Here is a 17132-nt window from a genome sequence, read left to right on the forward strand (position 1 = left end):
AAATACTCCAACGAATATGAGGAAAAAGTCTGTTGGATAGGGAGAGAAGCGAAAACATAAGAAGACCATGCAATGTAGAAGACATAAAGGGATGGGTGACAAAACGGAAACAGGAGTGGAACGAACACATTAGTAGGCAGAGGATAGGATAGTACGAATATCACGAGATAAGTCACCAAATGGACGAAGAAGTATTGGCAGACCAAGAAAAAGGTGGTGCGATAACTTAAACAATTTAGAAGGCTAATATTGAAGAAGAAACAGGCTTTAAAGCCTACATACAAGAAGGAAGAAAAAGAAGAAGAAGCCTTTATTTTTTTCATTTTTAATCTAGTCAGACCACTTTTTTTAATCTCTAGTGAGATTCATGAATTTTTTTGTGAATGCCGCTTATATTGTTTACCTTTCATTATAATCATCATCAGGCCTTCTGAGTAAAAAGATAAACATAGTCCTCCCATAATTTCTTCCAGTTCTTTTGGACTTGAGCTTCCTCCAGCCAATAATAAAGCTGACGTGAACTCTTTCATCTGCTCATTGTGTAGATGGTGTACCTCCATAGGCGCCCATATAAAACATTTTAGGGGGGTGGGATAGACGTGAAGTTGTTGCACATAACTTTTTGTATACTTTGGATGACAATATAAAGTTTAAAGCACCTGAAACGCCGAAGGGGGGGCACGCCCCCCCTGCTTATGGGCGCCTATGTATACCTCTACTTCCATATTTATGTTCTTCTGTTTATATTTAGTTTCTTTATATTTTCAAGATAGTTCTTCTTGTTAATTTTAGGACCATTATTGACAAATTGACAAAGAAAAGGAAAAAGAAAAGTAAAGTAAAAAAATTTTTATAATTTTATTTAAATACACAAATAGATAAAAGTTTTACAACAAAGTATTGGGAAAAAGAACATAACCGACTAGTCATTTTCAAACTGTCTGTGACTAAATTATACACAATATTTTATTGATATTTCTACTGTTTTTTGGCGTTTTCTACTTTCCATGTTAGGGAATGTGAAGAGCTGCTTGTGACTACAGGTTTTATTGTCTGTTTTTCAATCTTCCACTTGTAGGAAAGAGCGGGACTTTTCCCTTCGACTGTCAATCTGTTCAAAAATTTGGGGTCAGCTTGTTGTTCTTGAATTACCCATGCTTCCAAATATGCAGCATCACACTTCAGCCCTTCGCTCCATTGGCTGATAATATTCTCTACAAGACTTACATCAATGCCGTCCCTTTCTTGTTGTTCATTGATCCATTTTTCCCAAACCTCAGGGTTAACTTTCTCAACCCTTTTATCATTGATCCAAACCTTGAAAGTACCCGCATCTTTAGATGCTTCTGAGACTACACGTTCAATTTTCCATTCGTATGAAAAACTGGGAACTTGTTTTTTGAATATCCAGTTGACCAAGAAGTTAGCATTGGCTTTTTGTTGTTGGATGATCCACCCTTCCAAGAATCCAACTTCTATGTTTGACTGTTGGTGTTGTTGATTTATCCAATTTTCTACAACGCTAATGTCGATGTTGTATTTATCTTTTTGTTCAATTATCCATTTCTGCCAAACACCTGGTGGTACGCTTTCAACAACCTGTCCGTTTATCCATAGATGGGAAACTTCTGTTTCTTCAACTTGTGTTTCATTACGTTGGATAATCCATTGGGATGGAATTTGAGGAACCTCCTTCATGATGATCCAGTTGTACAAAAAGCTAGGATTCAACTTTTGTTGCTGTATGATCCAACCTTCCAAATCTCCTACGTCTTGGTTTAATAGCTGGTGTTGCTGGTAGATCCAGTTTTCGATAACACTTAAATCAATGTTGTTCTCTTGCTTTTGTTGAATTATCCATTGTTGCCACTCTTCTGGGGTTACTTTTTCGGCTGAAATATTGGGTACCTCCTTCTTAATTACCCAGTTGTACAAAAAGCTAGGGTTTAATCTTTGTTGGTAGATAATCCATCCCTCTAATAATCCGACATCTAGCTTGAATACTTTATGTTGCTCATTAATCCAGTCTTCAATAACAGTTATATCAATGTTGTTTCTTTGCTTTTGTTGTATTAACCATTGTTGCCAAACTTCTGGGGATACTCTATCGATATTCCAAGTTGGTTCTACTGATGGTTCTATTATTGGTTCTTTTCCATTTGAAATTTTGGGAACTTGGTTCTTAATAATCCAGTTGTATAAAAAGGTAGGATTTAACTGTTGTTGCTGCATGATCCATTCCCTCAAAAAGTCGACATCCAAATTCCATGTTTTATGTTGCTGGTTGATCCAGTATTCGATAGGAGTTAAATCAAGATTTGTCTTTTGCCTTTGCTGGATAAGCCATTGTTGCCAAATTTGCTCTTCTGTTGGTACTATTGGTTCTCTTCCATTTGAAATATTGGGTACTTGGTTCTTAATTATCCAGTTGTATAAGAAGTTAGGACTTAACTGTTGTTGCTGCATGATCCATTCCCTCAAAAAATCAACATCCAAATTCCATGTTTTACGTTGCTCGTTGATCCAGTATTCGATAGGAGTTAAATCAAGATTTGTCTTTTGCCTTTGCTGGATTAGCCACTGTTGCCAAATTTGCTCTTTTGTTGGTACTACTGGTTCTTTTCCATTTGAAATATTGGGTACTTGGTTCTTAATTATCCAGTTGTATAAAAAGTTAGGATTTAACTGTTGTTGCTGCATAATCCATTCCCTCAAAAAGTCGACATCTAAATTCCATGTTTTACGTTGCTCGTTGATCCAGTATTCGATAGGAGTTAAATCAAGATTTGTCTTTTGCCTTTGCTGGATAAGCCATTGTTGCCAAATTTGCTCTTTTGTTGGTACTATTGGTTCTCTTCCATTTGAAATATTGGGTACTTGGTTCTTAATTATCCAGTTGTATAAGAAGTTAGGATTTAACTGTTGTTGCTGCATGATCCATTCCCTCAAAAAATCAACATCCAAATTCCATGTTTTACGTTGCTCGTTGATCCAGTATTCGATAGGAGTTAAATCAAGATTTGTCTTTTGCCTTTGCTGGATTAGCCATTGTTGCCAAATTTGCTGTTTTGTTGGTACTATTGGTTCATTACCATCTGAAATATTGGGTACTTGGTTCTTAATTATCCAGTTGTATAAAAAGCTAGGATTTAACAGTTGCTGCTGCATGATCCATCCCCTCAAAAAGTCGATATCCAAATTCAATGTTTTATGTTGCTCGTTGATCCAGTATTCGATAGGAGTTAAATCAAGATTGGTCTTTTGTCTTTGCTGGATTAGCCATTGTTGCCAAATTTGATCTTTTGCTGGTGGTCTTATTTGTCCATCCCAAGCTGGGTCACTTGTATTGCCCAAAATATTAGGAACCAGTTTTAGAATTATCCAGTTATACAAAAAGCTGGGGTTCAGGTTTTGTTGCTGAATGATCCATGCCTCTATAATTCCAATATCTACCTTCAATAGTTGATGTTGCTGGTTAACCCAGTTTTCAATAAGCGTTATATCAATGTATTTGTTCCTTTGTTTTTGGTCAAGCAGCCATTCTTGCCATTGTAGAGGTGATACTTTCTTAAGCTTTAATAGTTCTCTCAATGGAGCAGGGATGAAACCTGTATCTATATTTGTGTTTGGGTCGAATATTGGTGGACTGATTCCACCGCCGAAAATATTAGGAACCTGTTTCCTGACTATCCAATTGTATAAAAAGCTAGGATTCAACTGTTGTTGCTGAATGACCCATCCCCTCAAAAAGTCAACATTCAGATTCAATGCCTTATTTTGCTGGTAGATCCAATTTTCGACAACAGTTAAATCAAGGTTGCTCTTTAGTCTTTGCTGGAGTACCCATTGTTGCCAAACTTCTGGAGATGCTATTGGCGGTCTCAATTGTCCATTCCAACCTTGATCAATTGGAGGCCTTACGTTGCCTAAAATATTAGGAACCTGGTGATTAATGATCCAGTTATACAAGAAGTTGGGGTTTAAGTTTTGTTGCTGAATGATCCATCCCTCTATAACTGCAGTATCTACCTTCAATAATTGATGTTGCTGATTGATCCAGTTTTCAATAATCGTTAGATCAATGTATTTATTCCTTTGTTTTTGTGCAAGCAGCCATTCTTGCCACTCTAGCGGTGATACTCTCTTAATATTCCTTAGTAGACCAGCGAGACCGGTATCTACTCCTATATTTGTGGTTGGCCAACCTGACCCTCCGTTAATGATGAGTCCTCCTTGCTGTCCTTGATTTCCGCCGATGATGACTATACCACTGGAGCCACTGTTTCCGTTAATAACAAGGCTACCGCTTTGAGAATGTTGCAATATATTATTCTGGTTTGCGCCATCGAGGTAAATTTGTCCATTGTCCAAGTATTTTCTTACCAAGACGGAGTTGGAACCGATGTACTGACGTTGAAGGGTGTATTGACGTCCTGTGTTGTCTCTGTAAGAGAAGAGAAAGTGTAAGAATAAAATCGGTGATATTTATAACAATCTAAGTAACGTTTTGGTGAGATCAGGACATAGCAATATCATAAAAGAAATTAAGGATTCAGTAGAATGATAATTCTTGAAGGTACTAAAAATTGGATAACTGGGCCATATCCTGAGTGGAGAAAAATACGGAATACCTCAACTAATCATCTAAGGAAAGATTGAGGGCAAAAGGGGAGTAGGTTGCAAACAAATGTCGTGACTGCGAAATATAAAGAACTGAACAGACATAAGTAACACTGGCGAATTTTTGAATGCCGAAAAAGACAGAGATCTGACCTTACGATAATTTGGCAACGCATTATAGGTCCTCGGCACCATAAGAACAAAATAATTCTTGACCATGTGGTACCCATATACAGATTTAAAGTACTTTTTATAATATACTTTTGCCGTCGACAGGGATTGAGGTAAAGAGAATATCAACTAAGACTGCGGGGTTACATAAATAATTATACTTGGGTCTAAAACTATAGAAGAATTGGAAGCAGAAATTTATAGGAATAATAGGTACCTCGCACAAACCTTATGGAAATTAGGTCCCAGCAGATTTCGTTCATACTTTGGGAAAATACTCTTTGAAGCATCCTGATAAAAAGTTCTCATGGGCACAACTCAATCGTATGAAGGATTTTCAAGATATAGAGGCACAAACTCGGAAAATTATAAGATTTGCTGGGTATTCCAATTCCCTGAGTAACTGGTTATCTGGCAACATGTAGAAGTTTGGATCAAGGAAAAGTACTAGTAGTCTAGGATTTTTTCCTGGCTATCCAATGGCTTTAATTTGACCTTGACCTTCAACGGACGTTATCTTCTAGAGTTTCGATGGTTTTCGGCATTTAATTGATACAAATGAATTACTGGAGGGTTCTTTGAGGTCGCTAAAGCTATATATGCGATATGCCACCAGAACCGACTCTCGAAGCACCTGGTTTTCAAGGTCAATAAAAGGCGCTCCTGGAGTTTCGTGGGTCTGTGGTACTACATTAATGCAAACGGATTAGTTACAGGTTTTTGGCGTTACTGAACACGAATACGTGATCAGCACAGATACAGGAGCACCTGGTGTCTAAGACAGGTTATCTTCTGGAGTTTGGGAGCTCCAGGCTAAGCTTAGCAGAGCTAAGCTTAGCTGTCCAGGATTTCATAAAAATTGCTGAGCCAAATCCAAACAGTTTAGACATCGAAAAGGATTTTGATTATTTGGTGAATAAGATCGAAGTAGAAAATGCTATTAATGCTACTACTTTAGATTTTAACTTTTCTGTAAGTAAAATTAAATACAATTAACATGAAGTAAAACTCCCTAGTGTAGTTGGTATATTTAATAAAAATTCTAAAAATTTTTTAAAAATCCAAACGGATTACGTTCAAAACGTTTTAGGACTTATCAGTCCATCATCAGTGAACTCTCTGTCGTTGCTAAATAGCCACAATGCCAAACACTGGTCAAGATGTATATTCTAACTATGTACATGGTGAAATTTGTTAAATAATTTGGCTTACATTGGATGCCAACGGATTAGTACTAGGTACATGATGCTCTACTCCATTAATTAAGAGATTTTTTTATTATGAATAGGTCTACATTGAACTACGTTTAGTCTGTCAATCTAAATCAAATACCTTTTACAAAAAAATAAAAAAACTCGGGGCAAATGCAACTTAAACTTCACTGCTTGCGAGGCCATAAATTGTAAGATGACTTTGCCAGAACTAGATGTGCCTACAAGATAGCATTCAACTTTCGAGATGCTAACATGGGGCTTAAGTGTAAAAAGTGCTTAAAACTATATAAAAAACTATTTGTGGCAACAACCAAAATCTAAATAATTGGAAAATGTTAGATAAAGAATGGTTCTGATCAGTAAATTTTGTCAGTATCTGAAAAGGTTTAAAACACTCACTGGTGGTAATTGGAGTAAATTTACTTTTAGACAAACTGGAAATATGGGCTCATGAACTTAGAGCAATTAATTTACTGCATTCAAGCTGCGAGAGATAAAATACTGAAACACTATAACAAAATTAATTCGATAAACTGTATTATTGTTATTTTGAATCCTCGCCATAAAGTAGAGGCATTGTCCTTTTCATTTTGAGAAAAGATTCTATAATCAGAGGCAGTACAAAAATTTGAACAACTATTTAAAGCTAACTACTTTAATAAATCCCAGAATGATCTATAGAATCCAATACCAGAGTCAGTATTTAATCTGAAAAAAGAAGATAACGACTTTGATTTAGATATTACTTACCTATTTAAGAAAGCTGATAAAGATAACTTACAATCTTGGAAGTATGAAATTGAAAAGTACTTAAATGAGCCTAGGTCAGAAGATTCTGAGAATATACATACTTGATTGGTGGAGAAGACGAAAATATCTACCCGTTATTATCGAATATGGTCAAGGATTTTCTCGGAACGCCAGCAACATCTGTACCTGCGGAAAGGGTATTTTCATCAGCCACTTTAACAATAACAAAGCCAAAAAATCAGCTAGGCGTTGACTCCATAAGAAGTGTTATCTGCCTTAATTCATGGCTTATCAATTCCTATTTAAAATTGTGCTAAATTTGTTATTTAAAATAAAATCTAGTTTTTTTATTAGGTGGTCAAGACATTTCAAGATTTCTTGATTTATTAACAAGAAATCTTGGTATTGACATAAAATTTCTTGTCTTATCTTGAAATCTAAAATTACTTCTTGTCTTGATCTTGTCTTGAAATCAAGACAAGATTAAGACAAGGTCTTGAAGTTTTCAAGAAGTTGGCGACCCCTAGGTCAAGGCGATGGTGACTTAATGATGATAAAAAAGAGAAAACTTGAATACCTAGGGCATATAATGAGAGGTAGCAGCTACAGGATGCTGCAGTTAATACTCAACGGAAAGATCGACGGAAAAAGAGAAATTGGTAGGAAGAAATATTCATGGCTCCGAAACCTTCGTCAATGGACTGGCTTATCAGCAAATCAACAAATCAACTATTACATGCCGCGCAAGGATGAGAACGATATCGGCAAATTGTCATGGAAGCTACCCACGCCTAAAATTTGGGCATGGTACTTAAAAAAGAAAAAGACTAAAATCGTTACCTTACAAACCTGAATAAACTGGTCACTAGAAACATAACTAAGAAACATCTCAATGAACACGAATAAAACAGAGGAGAAAATAAAATATTGGTATTTGTAAAATTAACATTAAGCTTACCTACTTATTGCAGAGAGTGAACATGACCTTCAGAGACTTTTATATCAATTTAATACAGCAAGAAAGACAGTCTAACATGATAATATCACCAAATAAAACAAAAAGTATGGTAATCTCTAAAGATCCAATAAAGTGCAAGCTAGAAGTGGACAGCAAAATAATCCAGCAAGAAAGAAGTATCAGCTACCTGGAAGTGCTAATGCACAGTTATGGAGATACAGAAGAGAAAGTTGCTCAACAAATAAACAAAGCCAACAGAATAGCAGGATGTCTTTAACAAACTATCTGGCGCAACACACATTTACGGACAGAAACAAAGGCCGAGATCTATAGGACAGTAAAGTGGAACCCCGATAAGTCGGCCCCCGATAACCCGGAAGTCCGGCTAACCCGGACCTATTTTCATCAGACAAACATTTCCACAATAAAAATGTACTATCCGTTGCAAGATAATTCTGATGGAACTCGCCAGATTATTTTGTGCTTGATATCGGCCCAGTCTGTTAAAATGGGGAATTCCATCCGAGTTATCATGCAAGGGATAGTATGTAATATAATATTTGAGAAATAATGTGTATTTGTGTAATTTGAACTATGTATACGATACTAAAAATGACTCGTGGCACACGGCGGCGGCAGAGCGACGGTCATTGTCTCGGATTTATCGGAAACAACAGGCACCTGTTATTCCTTTATTTATTTCAAACTGTCTTAGCATTGTTTAAAAAAGACTAAAAGACTATTTAAAAAATTCTTTTTTAAACAATGGTCTTAGTTTTCACTGTTCATAACATCGTTCCGATTGTGACTGTATTGTGTGTAGTACAGTCTTGTATTGTTTGCTTTCGTTTGCTTAGGTTTGTGTTTGCGTGTTTTTAATAATTTATATGTGTAGGTACTGTGCATATACAGGGTGAGGCAAATAAAGGGCCTATTAGAAATATCTCGAGAACTAAAGGCAACAGAATCATGAATATTTGAATTAAGGGGTTTTGAAGAGTAATCTATTTAATGAAAATATTTTCATCTATTTGCTACTTCCGGTTATACCGGAAGTTGATTATAACTTCGTTTTTTTAATGGGACACCCTATATATTTTTACATTTTTGGATTCTCTTCGATGTCTTCTTTCTTAAAATATGAGGTTTTGTAATATTATACGGGGTATTTTAAAAGATAATCACGTTTTTGTATTAATTTCGTAGCAATATTCACACCCTGTGGAATTGTAGTAGTTTGACATATAAAACTCTACTTACGTTCAAATGATTTTTAATATAGTCTACTATTGTTAAGAATCATTCGTATAGCTAAATTTTTAATTTTAGTATACAGGGTTGGTCCAAACTCGGAATGAGTATTTTCTGAGTTTTCTTAAATGGAACACTCTGTATTTTAGTATTGTAACGAAATGATATTTTATGGTACTTATTTATTTCTTAAGCATTCCCTATACCTAACTGCTTTAATTTGTGCTTAATTGTTAATCATACCAACAATCTTAACTACGTAGGTATTTTGATAGCTAAACCATTATTGGTAATTTTAAGGATCAGTCTGGACTAATATGTATTTATTTCTGAAAAATTATTTGTGATTGAATTTTTTCACGGCCAACCTAATAAAATTTTACGTATTTTTTGTTGCAATTAATGTTTAGCTTGAATCACCAATAACTCACAAATTAAAGCAATTAGGTATAGGGAATACTTATAAAATAAAAAAGTACCATGAAATATTATTCCGTTACAATACTAAAATACAGGGTGTTCCATTTAAGAAAACTCAGAAAATATTCATTCCGAGTTTCGACCAACCCTGTATACTAAAATTTCAAAATTAGCTATACTAATGATTCTTAACAATAGTAGACTATATTAAAAATCACTTGAACGTAAGCAGAATTTTTAATGTCAAACTGTTACAATTCTACAGGGTGTGTAAATTGCTACGAAATTAATAAAAAAACGTAAATATATTTTAAAATACCCTGTATAATATTACAAAACCTCATATTTTAAGAAAGAATGTATTGAGGAGGATCCAAAAATGTAAAAATATACAGGGTGTCCCATTTAAAAAAACGAAGTTATAAGCAACTTCCGGTATAACCGGAAGTTGCAAAGAGATGAAAATATTTTCATTTAATAGATCATCCTTCAAAACCCCTACATTCCAATTTTCATGATTCTGTTGCCTTTAGTTCTCGAGATATTTCTAATAGGCCAGTTATCTGCCTCACCCTATATATATATTTCATGTTATTTCAATTATAATGGAGTTTATCTGTAAGTATACCGTATTTTATTAATTTTTACCATATTCTCCGGCTAACCAGTATTTTCGATAACCCGGATCGGCCGCAGTCCCGATTAATCCGAGTTATCGAAGTTCCACTGTAGTTAGGCCAATTATGACTTACACTGCGGAAACAAGACCTGACACCACAAGAACAAAAATACTGATGGAAACGTGTGAAATAAAAATAGTCCCAGATATCACAGGAAAATCATTATGGGATAGACAACGTACCACAGACCTCAGGCAAAGCTATAATATAGAGAATATAAAATGACTGGACACTGAAAAGAAAAAAAGGATGGTATAGCCATATAAGCTGAATGGGAGAAGGAAGGATGGTAAATATAGCACGACACAGAACACCAAACAGCCGATGGAGTATAGAAAGGCCAAGGAAGAGATGAAGTGACAACCTGGATATCTGATGAGGAGGAATCCGAAGATGGTACAGGCGCGAGCCTATTAAGGAAGCAGAAAAAAAAGAAGAACAGTTAGCTTACCTAAAGACTTCGTGGTTCTGTTGGTCAATAGCGTGTCCCTCAAGCACATCACCATGGACATTAACCTTCTGTCCCAAAACATCAGCATCTCCTGCGAGATGGGCCCCAATTCCTTGGCCACCAACGCCAACTGCACCATCAACACCAACTTTGTTTCCTAAAAGATTAGCTTCAGCGTCCGCACCGACGTTAATGATATTGCCGATGCCAAGTTGATTAGCCGTGTTTGCTAGGATTCCATTTTTTCCTAGAAGAGATGCATTGGAGACTCCCACGAGGAGGAGAACCGGTATCTGAAATAGAAGCAATTAAAAATTTAGAACATTTCCATTGATTATCGAATATTGCTTAGTATTATACCTACAGAGTGATTGGTTAGTAGGGTAAAGCTCAATAGCTCCGCTATATTAATAGATATAAATAAAAGTTAATAACAAAAATTTTAGCCACCTTTGAGCTTCACATTACAAAATTAGTTAGAACGTTACAGGGTGTTCGATAACACAGTGGCAGCCCTAACTTATGTTTTTTTTAAATAGAACACCCTATATTTTATTTTATATTCGAAATCCTGTTAATTTCTTTATCACAAAAATATAAAGGTTTGTAATGTTATACAGGGTATTTATAAAGTTATAACCAATTTTGTATGAAAATCGTAACAAGTTCAACTCCCTGTATAAATAAAAATAAGCACAACAGCAATGGTTTATTAATGCCATATTTTTTTATTTATTGTCAAAATTTTTAAGAATTATTGATATTGCTAATTTTCTTTATATCAAATACAGGGTGAGTCAAAACGCAAGTACATTATTTTCTCAGTAATTTTAAATATAACACTCTGTATTTTATACCATTATTGAAAAGTAACATTAACGTACTTTAATTTTTATATAACATTCCCTATGTCCAAATTTATTAGTTTTCGAGATATTTATGTTAAAAACTATCTTTTTATGTAAATGCAACAAATAAACAAAGAAAGTTAGTAATAAATTTTACAAAAAAACACACAAACACAAAATACAATATTTTGTGAAGACAATTAAACACTACTTTTGTATGTAAATGTAGCAATGTAACAAATAAAGAACGAAACATAATTATTTATCAGTAATACATTTTGCAAAAAAAACATGTTCGAAAAAATTAGAAGCTACTTTTAGTAAAATATTTTTAATATTTAATTACATAAGGTGTTCAAAATTATCTTTTAACACATTTATGTACGCCTAAAAACGATCATTGAATGAGCTACTTACTCTACGGAGCATTTGTAAATTAACACATCGAAATACACTTTGTATTCTATTTTTCATCTCATCCCTTGTTGTTGGAGGTATTTTATAAACTTCATTATTAACGTAACCCCAAAAAAATCAGTCGTTTATTAAATTCTGGTGATTCGGGTGGCCACGCTACTGGTCCATTGAAAAATGAAAATATCTCGAAAACTAATAAATTTAGACATAGGGAATGTAATCTAAAAATTAAAGTACGGTGATGGTACTTTTCAATAGTGATATAAAATACAGGGTGTTCCATTTAAAATTACTGAGAAAATAATATACTTGCGTTTTGACTCACCCTGTATTTGATATAAAGAAAATTAGCAATATAGACCAGTCTTGAAAATTTTGACAATACGCTAAAAAAATATGGCATTAATAAACCATTGTTGTTTTGCTTATTTTTATTTATACAGGGAGTTGAACTTCTTACGATTTTCATATAAAATTGGTTATAACTTGGCAAATACCCTGTATAACATAACAAACCTTTATATTTTTGTAATAGAGGAGTTAACAGGATTTCGAATTTAAAATAAAATATAGTGTGTTCTATTTAAAAAAAAAACATAAGTTTGGTCTGCCACTGTGTTATCGAACACCCTGTAACATTTCTAACTAATTTTGTAATATGAAGCTCACAGGTGGCTGAAATTTTTGTTATTAACTTTTATTGCTATTTATTACTATAGCGGAGCTATTGAGCTTTACCCTACTAATCAATCACCCTATGGGACCGTGCAAGTTCGGCAAAGCGACCCCTATTTCTACGCTCTGTACTTTTATTCGCACTGTTAATTATATTGGCCAATTATATTAGTCCTGGTTATTGAATAATTGTCAAGGCCATAGTCCAAAAAAATAATAAGAAGAAAAAATAAGATGCAGGTTATGTTATGCAAACGAAAACAATTATATGTAATAAATAAAATTAGTTATTAAAATGCAGTACTGCAAGCAAAATACAGTTAATTAAATTTACCTTTATATAATAATTGCATATCATAACATTATTGTGGAGCAATATATAATTTTTCTGCTTCAATGACAGAAGGTATGAAATATACGTCAATTTGACAATTTCAATTGACAATATGAATTATTTAAGATAGTTGCAATATTTCTCCGCGACTCGCGCAGAGTCGTTTCTCGTTTCCCTTCCAAGTACTTGCACACCGCGACCGAATGTCAAAAAAAAAACGAGAAATATGAATAGTTTTTTGAAAATAAAACTGTTTACATTTATAAAAGATTATTATCTTTACATGTTAACAACTTTATACAGGTTAAAGATGGAATCATCTTGTTACAAATGAATACGTTACCGGTGAATACAAACATCATACAAGTCTATGTATCCACAGCAGACCACACTGATGAGGAAATTGCAGAAATCTGCAAACAAATAAGCAACCTAATAAGAGATATATCGAGACGCCGACTCCTTATAGTCATGGGAGCTGTTAATATAAAAACAGGCAACGGAAAAGAAGGCCAACACATTAGTTTTCATGGATTGGGAGAGAAAAAGCATTTAGTACAACCAATGAGTAACCAACTGAACACAGCCGAGTTAATCGTGCTAAACACATTCCACAAACTACCACCTAGACGCCTGTATAAGTGGAAATCACCTAGAGACAACGAATAAGACGTTATTCTAAGAAACTAAATAGAGCAAATATTCGATAACTTCTTCTTCTTCTTTACGTGCCATCTCCGCGACGAAGGTTGGCAATCATCATTGCTATTCTCACTTTTGACACTACAGCCCGAAAGAGTTCAGTTGAGCTGCATCCAAACCATTCTCTGAGATTCCTCAGCCAGGACATTTTTCTCCTACCTATGCTGCGCCTTCCGTGAATCTTTCCCTGCATAATTCATTTTAGGAGTTCATATCTGTCATCACGTGTTATATGACCCATGTATTGAAGTTTTCTTATTTTGATGGAATCCAGTATCTCCCTGCTGTTCTGTATTCTCCTTAGTACTTCCTCATCGGTTATTCTGTCTGTCCAGGAGATTCTCAGCATTCTTCGATACGTCCACATCTCAGATGCTTCCAATCTATTGAGGCATTGTTTATTAAGAGTCCATGTCTCCACACCATACAAAAGAACAGAAAATACATAACATTTTAGCACTCGCTTTCTAAGATTTAGGCTGAGGTCTCTACTACATAATATTTGTTTCATATTAGTGAATGCACTTCTAGCCGTTTCTATTCTAATTCGTATTTCTTTGGTATAATCTTTTGTTTCACTAATGTTTATCCCTAAAAATTATAATTCTGAACTCGTTTTATCGTCTTATTATTTACGTGTAGATTGATGATTCTAATATTTTTCTTTGATATTACCATGCATTTTGTTTTCTTTATGTTTAGTGACAGAAGTTTATTCGATAACAAAAGATATCAAAGTACATAGTTTCAACAGTGTTAAAAACTACCTTACTAAATTTACAATCAAGATGAAGTAGAAATAAACAAACCAAGACACGTTAAATGCTACTAGGAGCACTCCCGCATCATACTTTACAATGTATATACATTGTAAATCCCAAATCGTGATTTACAAATTTTATACATTGTAAATTATGATTCGGGAGTGCTCCTAGTAGCATTTAACGTGTCTTGGTTTGTTTATTTCTGCTGCACCTTGAATGTTAATTTAGTATAGACCCAAATATTCAATCTGAATATAATTCTGTAGGAGGCGTGTCTAGAATCAAGTTAGGGAATATACATAGAGAGACTCGAAAGAAACATGGCATCATACAACTAAAATATTTATAGAGAAGTAACAGAAATGGTCAGCGACGCATTAAAGAGACTTCTTCTTCTTTTTTTTTGTACAGACGAAACGAGTCGATTTTTATTTTTAAGTTGTGATATTGTGGCATATATGGTATACTAGTGACGTCATCCGTCTGGGCGTGATGACGTAATCAATGATTTTTTTAAATGAGAATAGGGGTCGTGTGGTAGCTCATTTGAAAAATTCTTCAATTCTCTATTCAGTAATGTAAACATTTACATAATTATTTATACAGAGTGTCCTTCTACTTCTTTTTTTGTCAAATACTTTAATTTAATAAAAAATTTTTGGACATCCTATATAAATAATTATATAATTGTTTATATTACTGAATAGAGAATTAAAAAACCTTTCAAATGAGCTAGCACACGACCCCTATTCTCATTTAAAAAAATCATCGGTTACGTCATCACGTCCAGATGATTACATAATTAAATTTTTCCTGTAAATAATTCCGGTTTAAGACCTGATAAGGAATTGCTTTACCTTGGTCTGGAGATATTGTTCTATGAATATTTATTCCTATGGAACTGTTACTGTTTTTCTCCTTTTCAGTTCAAACGAGGCATTTTATTCTCTGACACTTGTTGATAGGTCTCACCTTTAACATGGTAAGGGTGAGACAGGGAGACGCACTTTCAACCATGCTCTTCAACCTAGTTATTGAGGCAGTCATCAGAAAAACCAATGTAACCGGCGATATAATTACCAAAACAGTTCAAAATTTCTGCATATGCAGACGATGTTGCCATTATTAGTAGAAGCAAGACACGACTAATGGAAACGTTCAAAGAAATTGATCCTGATGCACAAAAAGAGGTCTTAAAATAAACGAAACAAAAACCAAGTACATCATCATTCTCTTTGCCTTATCTCTATGCGGGGTCGGCTTCCCTAATTGAATTTCTCCACACAATTCTATCTTGGGTCATATCAATTTTAATTCCCTTTACCAACATGTCCTGCCTTATCGGCTCCACCCAGGTCTTCTTTGGTCTTTCTCTCCTACTCCTTTCAGGAATCTGCACTTTAGCTATTCTTCATATTGGGTGATTAACGCCTCGACGTTGAACATGACCAAACCATCTTAACCTATGCTCTCTCATTTTGGCATCAATTGGTGCCACACCTAGACTTCCCCTAATATACTCATTTCTAATTTTATCCTTCTTTGTCACTCCACTCATCCATCTAAGCATTCTTATTTCCGCCACATGCATCCGTTGTTCCTTTCTCTTCTTCATTACCCAACATTCAGTTCCGTACATCATAGCCGGTCTTATGGCTGTTTTATAGAATTTTCCCTTCAACTTCATTGGAATTTTTCTGTCACACAACACACCACTCGCTTCTTTCCACTTCATCCATCCAGCCCTAATTCTACTGCCTGCATCTCCATCTACCTACAGGGTGATTGATTAGTGGGGTAAAGCTCAGTATATCCGCTATAGTAATAGATAGCAATAAAAGTTAATAACAAAAATTGTAGCCAACTTTGAGCTGAACATTACAAACTAAGTTAGAATGTTACAGGGCCCCAATTTTTATTGCAGATTTGGATTCTTTACGTAAAAATAAGCAACTTTTATTCGACACATTTTTTGTCGAATTATGGATAGATCGCGCTTTAATCGGAAAAAAACGATTTTTCAAATGGAAAATTAAATTAAAAAATGAAAGGTCCCCACTATATGGAAAACTTCACTTAACCTTTTCTAGTTTTAGTACATAATCTTCACAATCCAATAGGTCCCCATAACGCTCGAGTAACTGCAAATTTAGCATATTTTCCTCCCCTACTATGAGGATTTATTAATGAAAAACATGGATAGTTGTTAACGCACATAACTTTTTTATTATCCCACATAATTAAATTAATCGAAAAGGATAATGTTAAAAAAGCGAAATTCTACAATCCAGTTTTAATTTTAATATTTTTCATATGCTAGAATATTCCACAGGGTGTTCCAAACTTTAAGAAAAAAGCACAGTATGATTGGTACACCCGGTATAAAATGATATTTACCTGTCTAGCAACAATATTATCACAACGATATTCTTAAATAATAAGGCTATAACATACTAAAAGAATCACTTAAATCGGAAAACAGGTTTAGGAAATTCGAGACATCAAACATGTCCCATTTTTAAGGTGTTCGGCTAATTTTGCCGGTGTGTGTATTATAATCAAAAATATTAACAAATCGTCAAAATAACACCAAATATGCAAAATACCTAACAATTTATCAACAAATATACGGCGTTTCTCTAAAATATCAGTTATCTTCACTTACCACTAAAAGCTTCATATTGTAACAATTTAATTAATCAACCTGTACTAAGAAAACCAAAACCTATATATGTGGCTATCTTAAAAATATATCAGTTGTTATTTTATACATAATTAAATTTTTCCTGTAAATAATTCCGGTTTAAGATCTGATAAGGAATTGCTTTACCTTGGTCTGGAGATATTGTTCTATGAATATTTATTCCTATGGAACTG

General features: G+C 34.3%; 1 protein-coding gene across 1 annotated transcript; it reads right to left on the bottom strand.

Annotated features, from left to right (window-relative positions):
• Positions 1 to 843: 843 nt before the first annotated feature.
• On the bottom strand, positions 844 to 17024 carry LOC126888816 (uncharacterized). Its single transcript, XM_050657215.1, has 4 exons — positions 16921 to 17024; positions 10516 to 10808; positions 2564 to 4444; positions 844 to 2329 (listed from the first exon to the last, which is right to left on the bottom strand). Exons 1-4 carry the CDS (start codon positions 16933 to 16935, stop codon positions 979 to 981), a joined length of 3540 nt encoding a protein of 1179 aa, XP_050513172.1. The 5' UTR covers positions 16936 to 17024; the 3' UTR covers positions 844 to 978.
• Between the last annotated feature and the right edge of the window lie 108 nt (positions 17025 to 17132).

Source organism: Diabrotica virgifera, chromosome 7, assembly GCF_917563875.1.
Source record: "Diabrotica virgifera virgifera chromosome 7, PGI_DIABVI_V3a".
Lineage (NCBI taxonomy): Eukaryota > Metazoa > Arthropoda > Insecta > Coleoptera > Chrysomelidae > Diabrotica > Diabrotica virgifera.

What these genes read in the sequence shown, in the direction of transcription:
- LOC126888816 (XM_050657215.1), bottom strand. An exon ending in CAGAACCACGAAGTCTTTAG is followed by an intron (nt 4,445 to 10,515) that starts GTAAGCTAACTG and finishes CTTCTCTTACAG; the next exon opens with AGACAACACAGGACGTCAAT. An exon ending in CAGTGGCTAATCCAGCAAAG is followed by an intron (nt 2,330 to 2,563) that starts GCAAAAGACAAA and finishes TATCCAGCAAAG; the next exon opens with GCAAAAGACAAATCTTGATT.